Below are 15,412 nucleotides of genomic sequence, written 5' to 3'. Positions count from 1 at the left end.
GTCTCGGACCCTGGACCACCAGAGGTGTGATCTGCCCCATCACATCTTAGTGGGGTCTCGGACCCTGGACCACCAGAGGTGATCTGCCCCATCACATCTCAGTGGGGTCTCGGACCCTGGACCACCAGAGGTGTGATCTTCCCCATCACATCTCAGTGGGGTCTCGGACCCTGGACCACCGGAGGTGTGATCTGCCCCATCACATCTCAGTGGGGTCTAGGACCCTGGACCACCGGAGGTGTGATCTGCCCCATCACATCTTAATGGGGTCTCGGACCCTGGATCACCAGAGGTGTGACCTGCCCCATCACATCTTAGTGGGGTCTCGGACCCTGGATCACCAGAGGTGTGATCTGCCCCATCACATCTCAGTGGGGTCTCGGACCCTGGACCACCGGAGGTGTGATCTGCCCCATCACATCTTAGTGGGGTCTCGGACCCTGGACCACCAGAGGTGTGATCTGCCCCATCACATCTTAGTGGGGTCTCGGACCCTGGATCACCAGAGGTGTGATCTGCCCCATCACATCTCAGTGGGGTCTCGGACCCTGGACCACCGGAGGTGTGATCTGCCCCATCACACCTTAGTGGGGTCTCAGAGATGAGAGTGCCCCTTCTATATGTGAGTGGCACTGACTTGTGGATACTGATTAGCGAGGTCCCTCATAGGGATTCAGCGCCAGGTGACAGTGCTGTGCTCAGTGGGGGTCTCTGATCACAGACCCCCATCTATAGGTATGAGTGGCTGATAACAGAGAGTCTGCCGTCTGCTCTGTAGAGCCTCGTGTACACAGAGCGCCGCGCCCCACAGCGGCAGAGTACGGAATTACTGCGCCTGCGCACTGCACTCAGGTAACGCCTGCGTGAGGTAATGTCTCCTGGCACCGGGCGGACTGTCTACACAGGGTAACGGAGGAGAAGTCGGGGCTGCGGCCTCTACGAGGATCACAAGGTGACGACGAGCGGAACGAATGACGCACAGGAGGCTGAGGCGTGTGGAGAAATGACGTGCTGCGTCATGACGTCCTTAGCGTAAGGCGTTGACAGGAGTGACGTACTGTAAACCGAGGCCTGGAACGCAGGCACGTTGTGAACCGAGGTGTGGAACGCAGGCAAGTTGTAAACTGAGGTGTGGAACGCAGCCAAGCTGTAAACTGAGGCGTGGAACTCAGACACTCTATATGAAACCGAAGCATAGAACGCAGGCACTCTGTACGTAAACCGAAGCGTGGACCACAGGCACTCTGTATGTAAACCGAAGCGTGGACCACAGGCACTCTGTATGTAAACCGAGGCGTGGAACGCAGGCACTCTGTACGTAAACCGAAGCGTGGACCACAGGCACTCTGTATGTAAACCGAAGCGTGGACCACAGGCACTCTGTATGTAAACCGAGGCGTGGAACGCAGGCACTCTGTACGTAAATCGAGGCGTGGAACGCACAGCAGCCGCCTCTTTTGAATGTGCATGCGGGTGCAGGTCGGGATTCTCCGTGTCTCCTTCTATCTCTTCTCTGGCTGTGAATGGCCTCTCATGTCTGTGCTGTAGTGACGTCACGGCTGTGGTATATGTGGTGCAGATGAGCGGGTGTATTATGAGCTCTGTGACATTATACAGAGCCTTCACACTGTCCTGTGCAGTATGAGCCTGTGATCCGCGTCCTGTCACAAGCTGCTGCCGGACTACAACCCCCAGCATGTGACCGGTGAGCGCTGTGGTCCCTGGGCTCGGTGCCCGGCTCTGGCCGCCATGATGTCTCTCACACAGTAACGGCCGGACCAGGAGGTGCCGCTGCTGTGCACAGCTATGATTCTGAGATCCCAGATATCTTATATGGAAACAGTCAGCAGGCGGGCAGCTCAGGGGGGTGGGCGGGAGTGTGAGAGAGAGGGCGGGCGAGAGCGCAGGGGAGTGTGCAAGAGAGGGCGGGGAGAGCGCAGGGAAGTGTGCGAGAGAGGGTGGGTGAGAGCGCAGGGGAGCGTGCGAGAGAGGGCGGGTGAGAGTGCAGGGGAGTGCGTGAGAGAGCGTGGGCGAGAGAGGGCAGAGGAGCGTGCGAGAGAGGGCGGGCGAGAGCGCAGGGGAGCGTGCGAGAGAGGGCGGGCGAGAGCGCAGGGGAGCGTGCAAGAGAGGGCGGGGAGAGCGCAGGGAGCGTGCAAGAGGGTGGGGAGAACGCAGAGGATCGTGCGAGAGAGGGCGGGGAGAGAGCGGGGGAGTGTGCAAGAGAAGGCGGGGAGAGCGCAGGGAACTGTGCGAGAGAGGGTGGGTGAGAGCGCAGGGGAGCGTGCGAGAGAGGGTGGGTGAGAGCGCAGGGGAGCGGGCTAGAGCGCAGGGGAGCGTGCGGGGAGTGTGCAGGGGAGCGAGAGAGGGCGGACGAGAGCGCAGGGGAGCATGCGAGAGAGGGTGGGAGAGAGCACAGGGGAGTGTGCGAGAGAGGGCGGGCGAGAGCACAGGGGCGCACGCGAGAGAGGGCGGGCGAGAGCACAGGGGAGCGTGTGAGAGAGGGCGGTGAGTGCGCAGGGGAGCGTGCGAGAGAGGGCGGGGAGTGCGCAGGGGAGCGTGCGAGAGAGGGCTGGGAGTGCGCAGGGGAGCGTGCGAGAGAGGGCGGGGAGTGTGCAGGGGAGCGTGCGAGAGAGGGCGGGGAGTGCGCAGGGGAGAGGGCGGGGAGTGCGCAGGGGAGCGTGCGAGAGAGGGTGGGGAGTGCGCAGGGGAGCGTGCGAGAGAGGGCGGGCGAGAGCACAGGGGAGCACGCGAGAGAGGGCGGGCGAGAGCACAGGGGAGCACGCGAGAGCACAGGGGAGCACGCGAGAGAGGGCGGGCGAGAGCACAGGGGAGCACGCGAGAGAAGGCGGGGAATGCACAGGGGAGCATGCGAGAGAGGGCGGGCGAGAGCACGGGAGCACGCGAGAGCTCAGGGGAGCGGGCGAGAGCGCAGGGAGCCTACGAGAGAGGGCGGGCGAGAGCACAGAGGAGCACGTGAGAGAGGGCGGGCGAAAGCACAGGGGAGCACGTGAGAGAGGGAGGGGAGTGCGCAGGGGAGCGTGCGAGAGAGGGCGGGTGAGAGCACAGGGGAGCATGCGAAAGAGGGCGGGCGAGAGCACAGGGGAGCACGCGAAAGAGAGCGGGCGAGAGCACAGGGGAGCACGCGAGAGAGGGCGGGGAGTGCGCAGGGGAGCGTGCGAGAGAGGGCGGGTGAGAGCACAGGGGAACACGCAAGAGAGGGCGGGGAGTGCGCAGGGGAGCGTGCGAGAGAGAGAGAGGGCGGGCGAGAGCTCAGGGAGCATACGAGAGAGGGCGGGCGAGAGCACAGGGGAGCGTGCGAGAGAGGGCGGGCGAGAGCTCAGGGGAGCGTGCGAGAGAAGGCGGGCAAGAGCTCAGGGGAGCGTGCAAGAGCACAGGGGAGTGTACGAGAGCGGACGAGAGCTCAGGGGAGCGTGCGAAAGGGGATTGGGCGGGGGTGGGCGAGAGGGCGGGCGAGAGCGCAGGGGAGCGTGTGAGAGAGGGCGGGCGAGAGCGCAGGGGAGCGTGCGAGAGAGGGCGGGGAGAGCGCAGGGAGCGTGCAAGAGGGTGGGGAGAGCGCAGAGGAGCGTGCGAGAGAGGGCGGGGAGAGCGGAGGGAAGTGTGCGAGAGAGGGTGGGTGAGAGCGCAGGGGAGCGTGCGAGAGAGGGTGGGTGAGAGCGCAGGGGAGCGTGCGAGAGAGTTAAGGGAGTGTGCAGGGGAGCGTGCGAGAGAGGGCGGACGAGAGCGCAGGGGAGCATGCGAGAGAGGGTGGGAGAGAGCACAGGGGAGCATGCGAGAGAGGGTGGGAGAGAGCGCAGGGGAGCATGCGAGAGAGGGTGGGAGAGAGCACAGGGGAGCACGCGAGAGAGGGCGGCGAGTGCGCAGGGGAGCGTGCGAGAGAGGGCGGGCGAGAGCACAGGGGCGCACGCGAGAGAGGGCGGGCGAGAGCACAGGGGAGCACGCGAGAGAGGGCGGGGAGTGCGCAGGGGAGTGTGCGAGAGAGGGCGGGCGAGAGCACAGGGGCGCACGCGAGAGAGGGCGGGCGAGAGCACAGGGGAGCGTGCGAGAGAGGGCGGTGAGTGCGCAGGGGAGTGTGCGAGAGAGGGCGGGGAGTGCGCAGGGGAGCGTGCGAGAGAGGGTGGGGACTGCGCAGGGGAGCGTGCGAGAGAGGGCGGGCGAGAGCACAGGGGAGCACGCGAGAGAGGGTGGGCGAGAGCACAGAGGAGCATGCGAGAGAGGGCGGGGAATGCACAGGGGAGCATGCGAGAGAGGGCGGGCGAGAGCATGGGAGCACGCGAGAGCTCAGGGGAGCGGGCGAGAGCGCAGGGAGCATACGAGAGAGGGCGGGCGAGAGCACAGGGGAGCACGTGAGAGAGGGCGGGGAGTGTGCGAGAGAGGGCGGGTGAGAGCACAGGGGAGCATGCGAGAGAGGGCGGGGAGTGCGCAGGGGAGCGTGCGAGAGAGGGCGGGTGAGAGCACAGGGGAGCACGCAAGAGAGGGCGGGGAGTGCGCAGGGGAGCGTGCGAGAGAGAGAGAGGGCGGGCGAGAGCACAGGGGAGCACGCGAGAGCTCAGGGAGCATACGAGAGAGGGCGGGCGAGAGCACAGGGGAGCGTGTGAGAGAGGGCGGGCGAGAGCTCAGGGGAGCGTGCGAGAGAAGGCGGGCGAGAACTCAGGGGAGCGTGCAAGAGCACAGGGGAGTGTGCGAGAGAGCGGACGAGAGCTCAGGGGAGCGTGCGAGAGGGGATTGGGCGGGGGTGGGCGAGAGGGCGGGCGAGAGCGCAGGGGAGCGTGTGAGAGAGGGCGGGCGAGAGCGCAGGGGGGCATGCAAGAGTGCAGGAGAGCGTGCGAGAGAGCGGGCAAGAGCGCTGGTGGGCAGGTGGGTGAGAGGGCGAGTGAGAGCGCTGGTGGGCAGGTGGGTGAGAGTGCGAGTGAGAGCGCTGGTGGGCAGGCAGGTGGGCTAATGAGAGCGCAGGTGGTCGACAGTGCAGGGGAGAGTGAGTGTGAGTGAGAGTGCGGGCTGCCGGGTGAGAATGTGGGCAGGTGAGAGGACATGGGAGGTGGTGACAGTGCGAGTGGGCGGGTGGGTGAGAGGGTACGTGGGCTAACAAGAGTAGGTGGGTGAGAGTATGGATGTGCGAGAGCATGGGCGAGAGTGTGGTTGGGTGAGAGCTCTGATGGGCGCGTGGATGAGAGTGCAGACGAGAGCGCAGGGGCGGGTGAGAGTACGGGGGTGGATGAGAGCGCAAACGAGAGCACGGGGGTGGGTGAGAGCGCAAACGAGAGCACGGGGGCGGGTGAGAGCGCGGGGGTGGGTGAGAGCGCAAATGAGAGCGCGAGGGTGGGTGAGAGCGCAGGGGCGGGTGAGAGCACGGGGGTGGATGAGAGCGCAAACGAGAGCACGGGGGTGGGTGAGAGCACGGGGGTAGATGAGAGCGCAAATGAGAGCGCGAGGGTGGGTGAGAGCTTGGGGGCGGGTGAGAGCGCAGGCGGCGGGTGAGAGCACGGGGGTGGATGAGAGCGCAAACGAGAGCGCGGGGGTGGGTGAGAGTGCGGGGGCGGGTGAGAGCACGGGGGTGGATGAGAGCGCAAACGAGAGCGCGGGGGCGGGTGAGAGCACGAGGGTGGATGAGAATGAGGAGGTGGGTGAGAGCTTGGGGGCGGGTGAGAGCGCGGGGGTGGATGAGAGCGCGGGGGTGGATGAGAGCACAGGCGGCGGGTGAGAGCGCGGGGGTGGGTGAGAGCACGAGGGTGGATGAGAGCACAGACGGCGGGTGAGAGCGCGGGGGCGGGTGAGAGCACGAGGGTGGATGAGAGCACAGACGGCGGGTGAGAGCGTGGGGGTGGATGAGAGCACAGGCGGCGGGTGAGAGCGCGGGGGTGGGTGAGTACGCGGGGGCGGGTGAGAGCACGAGGGTGGATGAGAATGAGGAGGTGGGTGAGAGCGCGGGGGTGGGTGAGAGCACGAGGGTGGATGAGAGCACAGGCGGCGGGTGAGAGCGCGGGGGTGGGTGAGTACGCGGGGGCGGGTGAGAGCACGAGGGTGGATGAGAATGAGGAGGCGGGTGAGAGCGCGGGGGTGGGTGAGAGCACGAGGGTGGATGAGAGCACAGGCGGCGGGTGAGAGCGCGGGGGGCGGGTGAGAGCACGAGGGTGGATGAGAGCACAGACGGCGGGTGAGAGCGTGGGGGTGGATGAGAGCACAGGCGGCGGGTGAGAGCGCGGGGGTGGGTGAGTACGCGGGGGCGGGTGAGAGCACGAGGGTGGATGAGAATGAGGAGGTGGGTGAGAGCGCGGGGGCAGGTGAGAGCGCGGGGGTGGATGAGAGCACAGACGGCGGGTGAGAGCTTGGGGGCGGGTGAGAGCGCAGGCGGCGTGTGAAGTTCTGGGCTGAGAGGACAGATCTCCAGGGGGCTCTGCAGGGCATGCTGGGAGATTACAGCTCTTGACGCTTTCCTGTGTCTTCTCCCCTCAGGACAGATCCTGGTGTCACATGACTGAAGATGGCGACGTTTTCCCCGGTGGGCAGAGTCACTCGGGAGATCAGGTCCGTCTGGAGGTCGTGCGGAGGGATTAGGCTGTACGCGGCGTCGCCGTCCTCTGATCGGATCCGTGACCTTCTGTTCGCGCTGTGTCAGCGCCGGCGCTTTATTCTGGGGGAGGAGCTGAGCGCTGCCTCTGTTCTGGGGGGACGTCACAGCCTCGGACCCCTGGGCATCAAGATGAAGAAGAACCTGATCAGCGAGTGGTGGAACATGGTGACTCAGAGCCGAGAGCGAGTCCTGGCCATCGACACCCCGATCTGGGGCCCGGTGCAGCCGTCACCGTCAGGACATCCTGACCATAATGGACAGCACGATGCTCTGCGCCAGGACCTACTGCAAGGTAAATGTCTTAAAGGGACAGTCCCAGTTAACGCCAAGGGTTTGCCACAATTGACAATCTGTTATGGTTGGACACGGGGGGTAACTGCAACGGACCCTGCTGGTTCCTGTACAGAGCAGAGGTCCCAACCCTGCAGTCCTTAGTGGTTCCTGCTGGAGGTGGAATAGCCCTGACCACAGACTAAACCATGGCAGCTCGGGCCTGTGCCACCTGAATGGCCATCGAGTGCTTCACGTTCCTCCTAAGGAACCGTAGGGCAAGTTATCTACAGAAGGGAAGGTGTGCTGAGGAAGAAAGTGATCCCAGATAGAAGAGGTCCATGTTTTCCATCTGACTATTAATCTGAGGAGAACAAAAGCTAGAGTCCTAACCTGGAGCAAAAGCCAAAAACTGAACCTCACGTCGGAAATAAGGATTTTAGGAAAACCATTAACGATGCTTGAGAGATACAATGTAGCTAAACTCTTATAGGCAACTTTAGTAGAGGAACCAAGTGCTGAAATGCTCCACCACCACCTATACTACAGTATTACCACCAGAATTGGGCAAATCCGTGACGAAATCCATGGATAAGTGAGTCCAAGGCTGTTACGGGACCTTGTTAGGTAAGAGAAACTCTGAGAAGCTCAAGGCTTGCCGCAAACTCTGCACTTATGGACATACTTATCGAGCATCCTGGAAAGGAGGCAGAGGAGCCAAGATGCCTGGCCAACATGGAGTCCTCTGCAGGTGGCAGAGGAACCAAGATACCTGGCCAACATGGAGTCCTGTCCAGGTGGCAGAGGAACTAAGATTCCCAGCCAACATGGAGTCCTCTCCAGGTGGCAGAGGAACCAAGATACCTGGCCAACATAGTCCTCTCCAGGTGGCAGAGGAACAAAGATACCTGGCCAACAATGGAGTCCTCTCCAGGTGGCAGAGGAACCAAGATACCTGGCCAACATAGTCCTCTCCAGGTGGCAGAGGAACCAAGATGCCCAGCCAACATAGTCCTCTCCAGGTGGCAGAGGAACCAAGATGCCCAGCCAACATAGTCCTCTCCAGGTGGCAGAGGAACAAAGATACCTGGCCAACATGGAGTCCTCTCCAGGTGGCGGAGGAACCAAGATACCCTGCCAACATAGTCCTCTCCAGGTGGCGGAGGAACCAAGATACCCTGCCAACATAGTCCTCTCCAGGTGGCGGAGGAACCAAGATACCCTGCCAACATAGTCCTCTCCAGGTGGCGGAGGAACCAAGATACCCTGCCAACATAGTCCTCTCCAGGTGGCGGAGGAAGCAAGATGCCCTGCCAACATAGTCCTCTCCAGGTGGTGGAGGAACCAAGATACCCTGCCAACATAGTCCTCTCCAGGTGGTGGAGGAACCAAGATACCCTGCCAACATAGTCCTCTCCAAGTGGTGGAGGAGCCAAGATACCCTGCCAACATAGTCCTCTCCAGGTGGTGGAGGAACCAAGATACCCTGACAACATAGTCCTCTCCAGGTGGCGGAGGAACCAAGATACCCTGCCAACATAGTCCTCGTCCTCTCCAGGTGGCGGAGGAAGCAAGATACCCTGCCAACATAGTCCTCTCCAGGTGGCAGAGGAAGCAAGATGCCCGGCCAACATAGTCCTCTCCAGGTGGCAGAGGAACCAAGATGCCCGGCCAACATGGAGTCCTCTCCAGGAGACAGAGGAACCAGACTGCCAGGCCAACATGGAGTCCTCTCCAGGAGACAGAGGAACCAGACTGCCAGGCCAACATGGAGTCCTCTCCAGGAGACAGAGGAACCATACTGCCAGGCCAACATAGTCCTCTCCAGGAGGTAGAGGAACCAAGATGCCCGGCCAACATGGAGTCATGCACTTTGTTTCCCGGTCACCTATGTCATAGTTGGGGGTGGGAAACTGGGGGAAAAATGGGGGTGCGTCTTACAAACTGCATATGGCTTACCGGGGCGCAGTGGTAGCACAGGGTCGGCGATACCGCAGGCTCGTGGGGTGTCATGGCTGTGGGCGCCATTGATCTGCCAGCGGGTTTGTAGGAGGGGGTGTGCGTCAGTATATCAGTGACCCCTGTGTCCCCCGCAGGCGCCCTGTCGCACTACGTCTCCTGCCTGGAGCTGGTGAACCATAAGCTGCCGTTCGGTGTAGCAGAGGTGGGGAAGTGCTTCCACGCCGGCGCGGATCTACAGGACGATGACGGCCATCTTGCTCGGTAAGCACCAGTCAGGAGGGGACGCCCTGTAGAGGATTTGGGGTCCCCGGCGCCCTGACACGTGACCGCTTTTATGTTTTTCAGGCCCGGAGAGAGGACGGCGGCGGCGCTCTGCTGGTTCTGCTCTGCTAAATCCTCTTCTCAGTGGCGGGATTACTGGGTGCGGCACCGGCTGCTGTGGTGGCGCAGGGTGAGTGAGTGTCTGTGGTGGTGCAGGGTGAGTGAGTGTCTGTGGTGGCGCAGGGTAAGTGAGTGTGTGTGGTGGCGCAGGGTAAGTGAGTGTCTGTGGTGGCGCAGGGTGAGTGAGTGTGTGTGTGGGGGGCGCAGGGTGAGTGAGTGTCTGTGGTGGCGCAGGGTAAGTGAGTGTGTGTGGTGGCGCAGGGTGAGTGAGTGTCTGTGGTGGCGCAGGGTGAGTGAGTGTCTGTGGTGGCGCAGGGTGAGTGAGTGTCTGTGGTGGCGCAGGGTGAGTGAGTGTCTGTGGTGGCGCAGGGTAAGTGAGTGTGTGTGGTGGCGCAGGGTAAGTGAGTGTCTGTGGTGGCGCAGGGTGAGTGAGTGTCTGTGGTGGCGCAGGGTAAGTGAGTGTCTGTGGTGGCGCAGGGTGAGTGAGTGTCTGTGGTGGCGCAGGGTAAGTGAGTGTGTGTGGTGGCGCAGGGTAAGTGAGTGTCTGTGGTGGCGCAGGGTGAGTGAGTGTGTGTGTGGGGGGCGCAGGGTGAGTGAGTGTCTGTGGTGGCGCAGGGTAAGTGAGTGTGTGTGGTGGCGCAGGGTGAGTGAGTGTCTGTGGTGGTGCAGGGTGAGTGAGTGTCTGTGGTGGCGCAGGGTAAGTGTGTGTGGTGGCGCAGGGTAAGTGAGTGTCTGTGGTGGCGCAGGGTGAGTGAGTGTGTGTGTGGGGGGCGCAGGGTGAGTGAGTGTCTGTGGTGGCGCAGGGTAAGTGAGTGTCTGTGGTGGCGCAGGGTGAGTGAGTGTCTGTGGTGGCGCAGGGTAAGTGAGTGTGTGTGGTGGCGCAGGGTAAGTGAGTGTCTGTGGTGGCGCAGGGTGAGTGAGTGTGTGTGTGGGGGGCGCAGGGTGAGTGAGTGTCTGTGGTGGCGCAGGGTAAGTGAGTGTGTGTGGTGGCGCAGGGTGAGTGAGTGTCTGTGGTGGCGCAGGGTGAGTGAGTGTCTGTGGTGGCGCAGGGTGAGTGAGTGTGTGTGTGGGGGGCGCAGGGTGAGTGAGTGTCTGTGGTGGCGCAGGGTAAGTGAGTGTGTGTGGTGGCGCAGGGTGAGTGAGTGTCTGTGGTGGCGCAGGGTGAGTGAGTGTCTGTGGTGGCGCAGGGTGAGTGAGTGTCTGTGGTGGCGCAGGGTAAGTGAGTGTGTGTGGGGAGCGCAGGGGTCCGCACCGTCTCCCGCTGACCCTTCTCTGTCCTCACAGTTCGCTCAGATCCCGTCGGGGTTCAGCTGCAGCGATGGCCAGGACGCGGACGGAGCGAAGACCCTGCAGATCAACTACCGCTACCCCTGGGGGCCGGAGCCGGTGGAGACGCTGCACACCCTTGACGACTCCGCCCTCACACAGATGCATGCTGGGGCCGGCACCAAACTGCACGTATGTAACCGCCGACTCGCGGGGTCAGTGCAGGGGGATGCACCGGGCTGGTGCCAGATTACCAGATGTGCCGGACTAATGAGGATGGGATAATCCCACATGTGCTGGATTACCAGATGTGCTGGACTATTGAGGATGGGATAATCCCACTGGTGCCAGATTAGCAGATATTCTTGATTATTGAGGATTCGATAATCCCACAAGTGCCGGATTATAGATATTGAGGATGTGATAATCCCACAGGTGCCAGATTAGCAGATATTCTGGATTATTGAGGATTGAATAATCCTACAGGTGCCGGATTAGCAAAAATGTGGGCCCCTTGGACAAATTTTCAGTCAATGCCAGAATATCTGTCTCCCATGGTCCAGAATATCTGCTAATCCAGCTCCAGTCAATTCAGGATTAACCCATCTCCGATAATCTAGATTTTCTACTAATCTGGCACCGACCTGTTTTCATAGATGCCGGATTACCTATCTGCTAATTCGGAACCTCTCTGGTAATCTGCTTTCGACAGGTGCCGAATTAGCAGGTATTTTGGATTAATAGTGATGGCTGCAGTCTATGTTGGATTATCTATATTCACGGAATCCAGATTGCCTTCGGGATTAACCCATCACCAGTAATGCACAACATCTGCTAATCCGGGACTGACTGGAGCTATGTCTAATAATCTAGACTATCTGCTAATGTGGTCAATTTAAGTCAGTGCCGGATTAGCAGATGGTAATCTGGCATTGACTTTGCTCGACATATAGGATTATTGGAGACAGTCAATGCTGGATTACCGGACAGGTGCTGGATTAGCAGACGTTCTGGATTATTGAGGATGGGATAATCCCACAGATGCTGGATTAGCAGACGTTCCGGATTATTGAGGATGGGATAATCCCACAGATGCTGGATTAGCAGACGTTCTGGATTATTGAGGATGGGATAATCCCACAGATGCTGGATTAGCAGACGTTCCGGATTATTGAGGATGGGATAATCCCACAGATGCTGGATTAGCAGACGTTCCGGATTATTGAGGATGGGATAATCTCACAGATGCTGGATTAGCAGACGTTCTGGATTATTGAGGATGGGATAATCCCACAGATGCTGGATTAGCAGATGTTCTGGATTATTGAGGATGGGATAATCCCACAGATGCTGGATTAGCAGACGTTCTGGATTACTGAGGATGGGATAATCCCACAGATGCTGGATTAGCAGATGTTCTGGATTATTGAGGATGGGATAATCCCACAGATGCTGGATTAGCAGACGTTCTGGATTACTGAGGATGGGATAATCCCACAGATGCTGGATTAGCAGGCGATCTGGATTATTGAGGATGGGATAATCCCACAGATGCTGGATTAGCAGGCGTTCTGGATTATTGAGGATGGGATAATCCCACAGATGCTGGATTAGCAGACGTTCTGGATTATTGCTGGTGGCTTAGCCCAGCATGGACGTTATTTGCGGACATTCTGGATTATTGGAGATGGTTTATCTGGCGTGGATGTGACTTCTCTGGATTATTGGACGTCCTGACTGCCGGATTACCGGACTGTGACTGGATGCGTTTGCCCCCTCAGGGTCGGGACGGCCGGCGGTCGGTGGTCCCGCACGCGGTGTGGCTGAGCAGTGATTTGGACCGCGGTTTGCTGGCGTACCTCGCGGATGCGCTGCACCTGGTGGAGGACGCTCCGCTGCGGGGGAGGGAGCCGCAGAGGACGGTAAGTCATTGCTGGTCCTCGCAGTTGTCAGCCACCAGCGGGCTGTGTACACCAGGGGGTCACATACTTTCCTTCTGGTCTCAGGTGCTGAAGATTCACCCGGCTTTGGCCCCCGTTATGGTGGCGCTAGATTTGGGGAAGGGCCCGACGGTGGATTTGCGGCTGGTACGTACGCGGCGCTCTAGCAGATCACTTCCTCCGGAGGTTGCGGATTATCGGATGTAAATATTCTGGCACCCTCAGGTCTGCCGGGGACTGGAGTCGGAGCTGCGGGGGAGCGGGATCTCCGTGTGGCCCGGGTACCTGGACGCTCTGCAGACGCCGATGGAGCAGCTGTTTACAAAGTGAGTGCGGGGGATGGAGACAACGGGGGTCCGCACAGCCCCTAATCCGGCATCTGGGGCCTGCATTGCTTTGTGCCGGATGATCAGATGCCGGATTACGGGACTGACCGCTCAGCTGCCTCTCTCTTGTCTCGCAGGTACGATGAGATGGGCGCGGTGTTCACGGTGCTGGTGAGTGACGTCACGCTGCAGAGCGGTCTGCTCCACCTGCGGAGCCGCGACACCGGCATCAAAGAGACGCTGCACATCTCCAAACTGCCGGCGTTCCTCACCCAGCACAAGACGGCGGCCGCGAGGCTGTGACCATAAAATCTGCAACCGCAGCGTCGCCTCCTTGTTTCATGAGCAGCGGCCCTGGGGTGTGGGACACTAATGCTCACTGGTGCAGGATAATCAGACGGGGGTGCGGGACGCTGACAATCTGGGTGCAGGATAACCACACGGAAACTCGGGGGTGCGAGACACGGACCCTCAGGGTGCAGGACAACCACATGGACCCTCGAGGTTCGGGGGTGCAGGACCACCACACGGATGCTCGGGGTGTGGGACACTCATGCTCACTGGTGCAGGATAATCACACAAGGGTGTGGAACACTGATGCTCGGGGGTGTGTGACGCTGATGATCGAGGTGCAGGATAACCATACGGACACTCGAGGGTGCGGACACTGACACTCAGGGTGCAGGATGCTGACGCTCGGAGTATGGGACAACCGCACGGACGCTCGAGGGTGCGGGACAACCACATAGACACTCGCGGTGCGGGACACAGACGTTCGGGGGTGCAGGACCACCACATGGACACTCTGGGTGCTGGATATGGACATTCAGGGTACAGGACAACCACATGGACGCTCGAGGTGCGGGACATGGACGTTCAGGGTGCAGGACCACCACATGGATCCCCGAGGTTCGGGAGACAGACGTTCGGGGGTGCAGGACCACCACACGGATGCTCGTGGTGTGGGACACTAATGCTCAATGGTGCAGGATAATCACACGGGCGTGGGACACTGACGCTCGGGGGTGTGGGATGCTGATGATCGAGGTGCAGGATAACCATACGGACGCTCGAGGGTGCAGACACTGACACTCAGGGTGCAGGATGCTGACGCTCCGAGTATGGGACAACCGCACGGACACTCGAGGGTGTGGGACAACCACGTAGACACTTGCGGTGCGGGACACAGACATTCGTGGGGGCAGGACCACCACATGGAAACTCAAGGTGCGGGACATGGACGTTCGGGGGTGCAGGACCACCACATGGAAACTCTGGATGCGGGACACGGACGTTTAGGGTGCAGGTAAACCACATGGATGCTCGGGGTGCGGGACACGGACGCTCGGGGGATGCAGAATAATCACATGGACACTTCGGGGTGCGGACACTGACGCTCAGGGTGGAGGATGCTGACGCTCGGAGTGTGGGTCAACCACACGGACACTTGGGGTCCTGAGTGCTGACGTTTAGGGTGCGGGACAACCACATGAATGCTCGGGGATGCGGCATAACCACACAGACTCTCGGGGGGCACAACACTGACTCCCGGGATGCGGGTTAACAACACAGACGATCAGGGTGCAAGACACCAACGTTTGGGTGTCACGTAGGGACTATGGGAAGTCTGGCATACGGCGGACCAACAAAACAAAGGGTGCACTGGGGAGGACACTATAACAATGGTGGGCCTTGGCACTAGTGAGGGGGAAGATGGGACACCTCCTGCTCTCACCTGTAGCTGCTCCCTGCACTCCTAGCCAGGCCCTAAATAGCTTCCACACCTGTTGCCGAGCAGGATTTCTCAGACCCTGTAACAACCCTGGCTAGTGAGCTGGCGGGTGAGGACTGCTAGCCCCACCGCTGCACTAATACAACACCAGGGAAAGGAAGGACCACCACACGGCTGCAGTCACAACCAGCACTACACAAGGACTCCACCAGCTCCTTCCACCTCAAGGCCAAGCATCCAAATGGATCAGAATAACCGGCGCCCTCTGCTGAGAGAAGGGTGCATATATATGGTCCCAAACCGGAAACACCGGAGGAGAAGGCTGCTGGCAAGGGGACACTGACTTTAACCCTTTACTAGCCAAAAGAGCGGAAACTACAGCTAATAAAGAGTCATACATGGCAAATGAAGGACCCTCGCCCTGAGTCTGTCACTAGTCTCATATAGAAAAGAGACGGCCGTGACAGTACCCCCCCTCACCCCCCTTTAACGAGAGTCCTCAGGACTGGGATCCGTCCGACAAACGCCTGAGGATAGGATGGTCCCACCACCAAGTGCCGACCTGTGCGTAACGTTATTGGCATTAAGTAACGGGTAGCTCCAGCCAAAGGCCGTAGGGTTGATGATGTCCGCTACTCAATACAGACCAAGCCGCCCCAAGCCGCAGGTGCACACTTCCACGCGACGTTAGTAGTGGACACCCACACAAGATCATTCACACACAGGTCCAGACCATGCATGCGTTACCACCTAACCGAATAGCCATACACTCCGGAATCACGGCCGCCCCCCTCCAACCACCTCTCCAGGGGGGACCCCGAGGCCTAAGATTGACCTGAGAAGTGGGACGGTTAACACTGCTTATCCCCGATTTAGGCTCAGAGACCTCGTTGGACAAGACCGGGGTAATGGAGTAGATATAGACACCTGGACCGTCCTCCTCGAT

General features: G+C 60.4%; 1 protein-coding gene across 2 annotated transcripts; it reads left to right on the top strand.

Annotated features, from left to right (window-relative positions):
• The first annotated feature begins 1,085 nt into the window (after positions 1-1,085).
• On the top strand, positions 1,086-14,901 carry POLG2 (DNA polymerase gamma 2, accessory subunit). 2 transcript variants are annotated; one of them, XM_075348018.1, is made up of 9 exons: positions 1,086-1,416; positions 6,472-6,881; positions 8,956-9,082; positions 9,167-9,272; positions 10,487-10,660; positions 12,250-12,390; positions 12,475-12,555; positions 12,634-12,734; positions 12,872-14,901. In XM_075348018.1, the coding sequence occupies exons 2-9, from the start codon at positions 6,500-6,502 to the stop codon at positions 13,035-13,037; spliced, it is 1,278 nt and encodes a 425-aa protein (XP_075204133.1). In that variant the 5' UTR covers positions 1,086-1,416; positions 6,472-6,499; the 3' UTR covers positions 13,038-14,901. The 2 variants fall into 2 exon arrangements, with proteins under 2 accessions (XP_075204133.1, XP_075204134.1); XM_075348019.1 differs by having other exon boundaries at positions 1,399-1,479.
• The last annotated feature ends 511 nt before the right edge of the window (positions 14,902-15,412 follow it).

Source organism: Anomaloglossus baeobatrachus, chromosome 5 (assembly GCF_048569485.1).
Source record: "Anomaloglossus baeobatrachus isolate aAnoBae1 chromosome 5, aAnoBae1.hap1, whole genome shotgun sequence".
NCBI lineage: Eukaryota > Metazoa > Chordata > Amphibia > Anura > Aromobatidae > Anomaloglossus > Anomaloglossus baeobatrachus.
The sequence above is the reverse complement of the archived record's forward strand: the minus strand, read 5'-3'. Positions and strand labels throughout refer to the sequence as shown.

What these genes read in the sequence shown, in the direction of transcription:
- POLG2 (XM_075348018.1), top strand. Translation starts at nt 6,500, where the DNA reads ATGGCGACGTTTTCCCCGGTGGGCAGAGTCACTCGGGAGATCAGGTCC. An exon ending in GATGACGGCCATCTTGCTCG is followed by an intron (nt 9,083 to 9,166) that starts GTAAGCACCAGT and finishes TATGTTTTTCAG; the next exon opens with GCCCGGAGAGAGGACGGCGG. An exon ending in CGACGGTGGATTTGCGGCTG is followed by an intron (nt 12,556 to 12,633) that starts GTACGTACGCGG and finishes TGGCACCCTCAG; the next exon opens with GTCTGCCGGGGACTGGAGTC.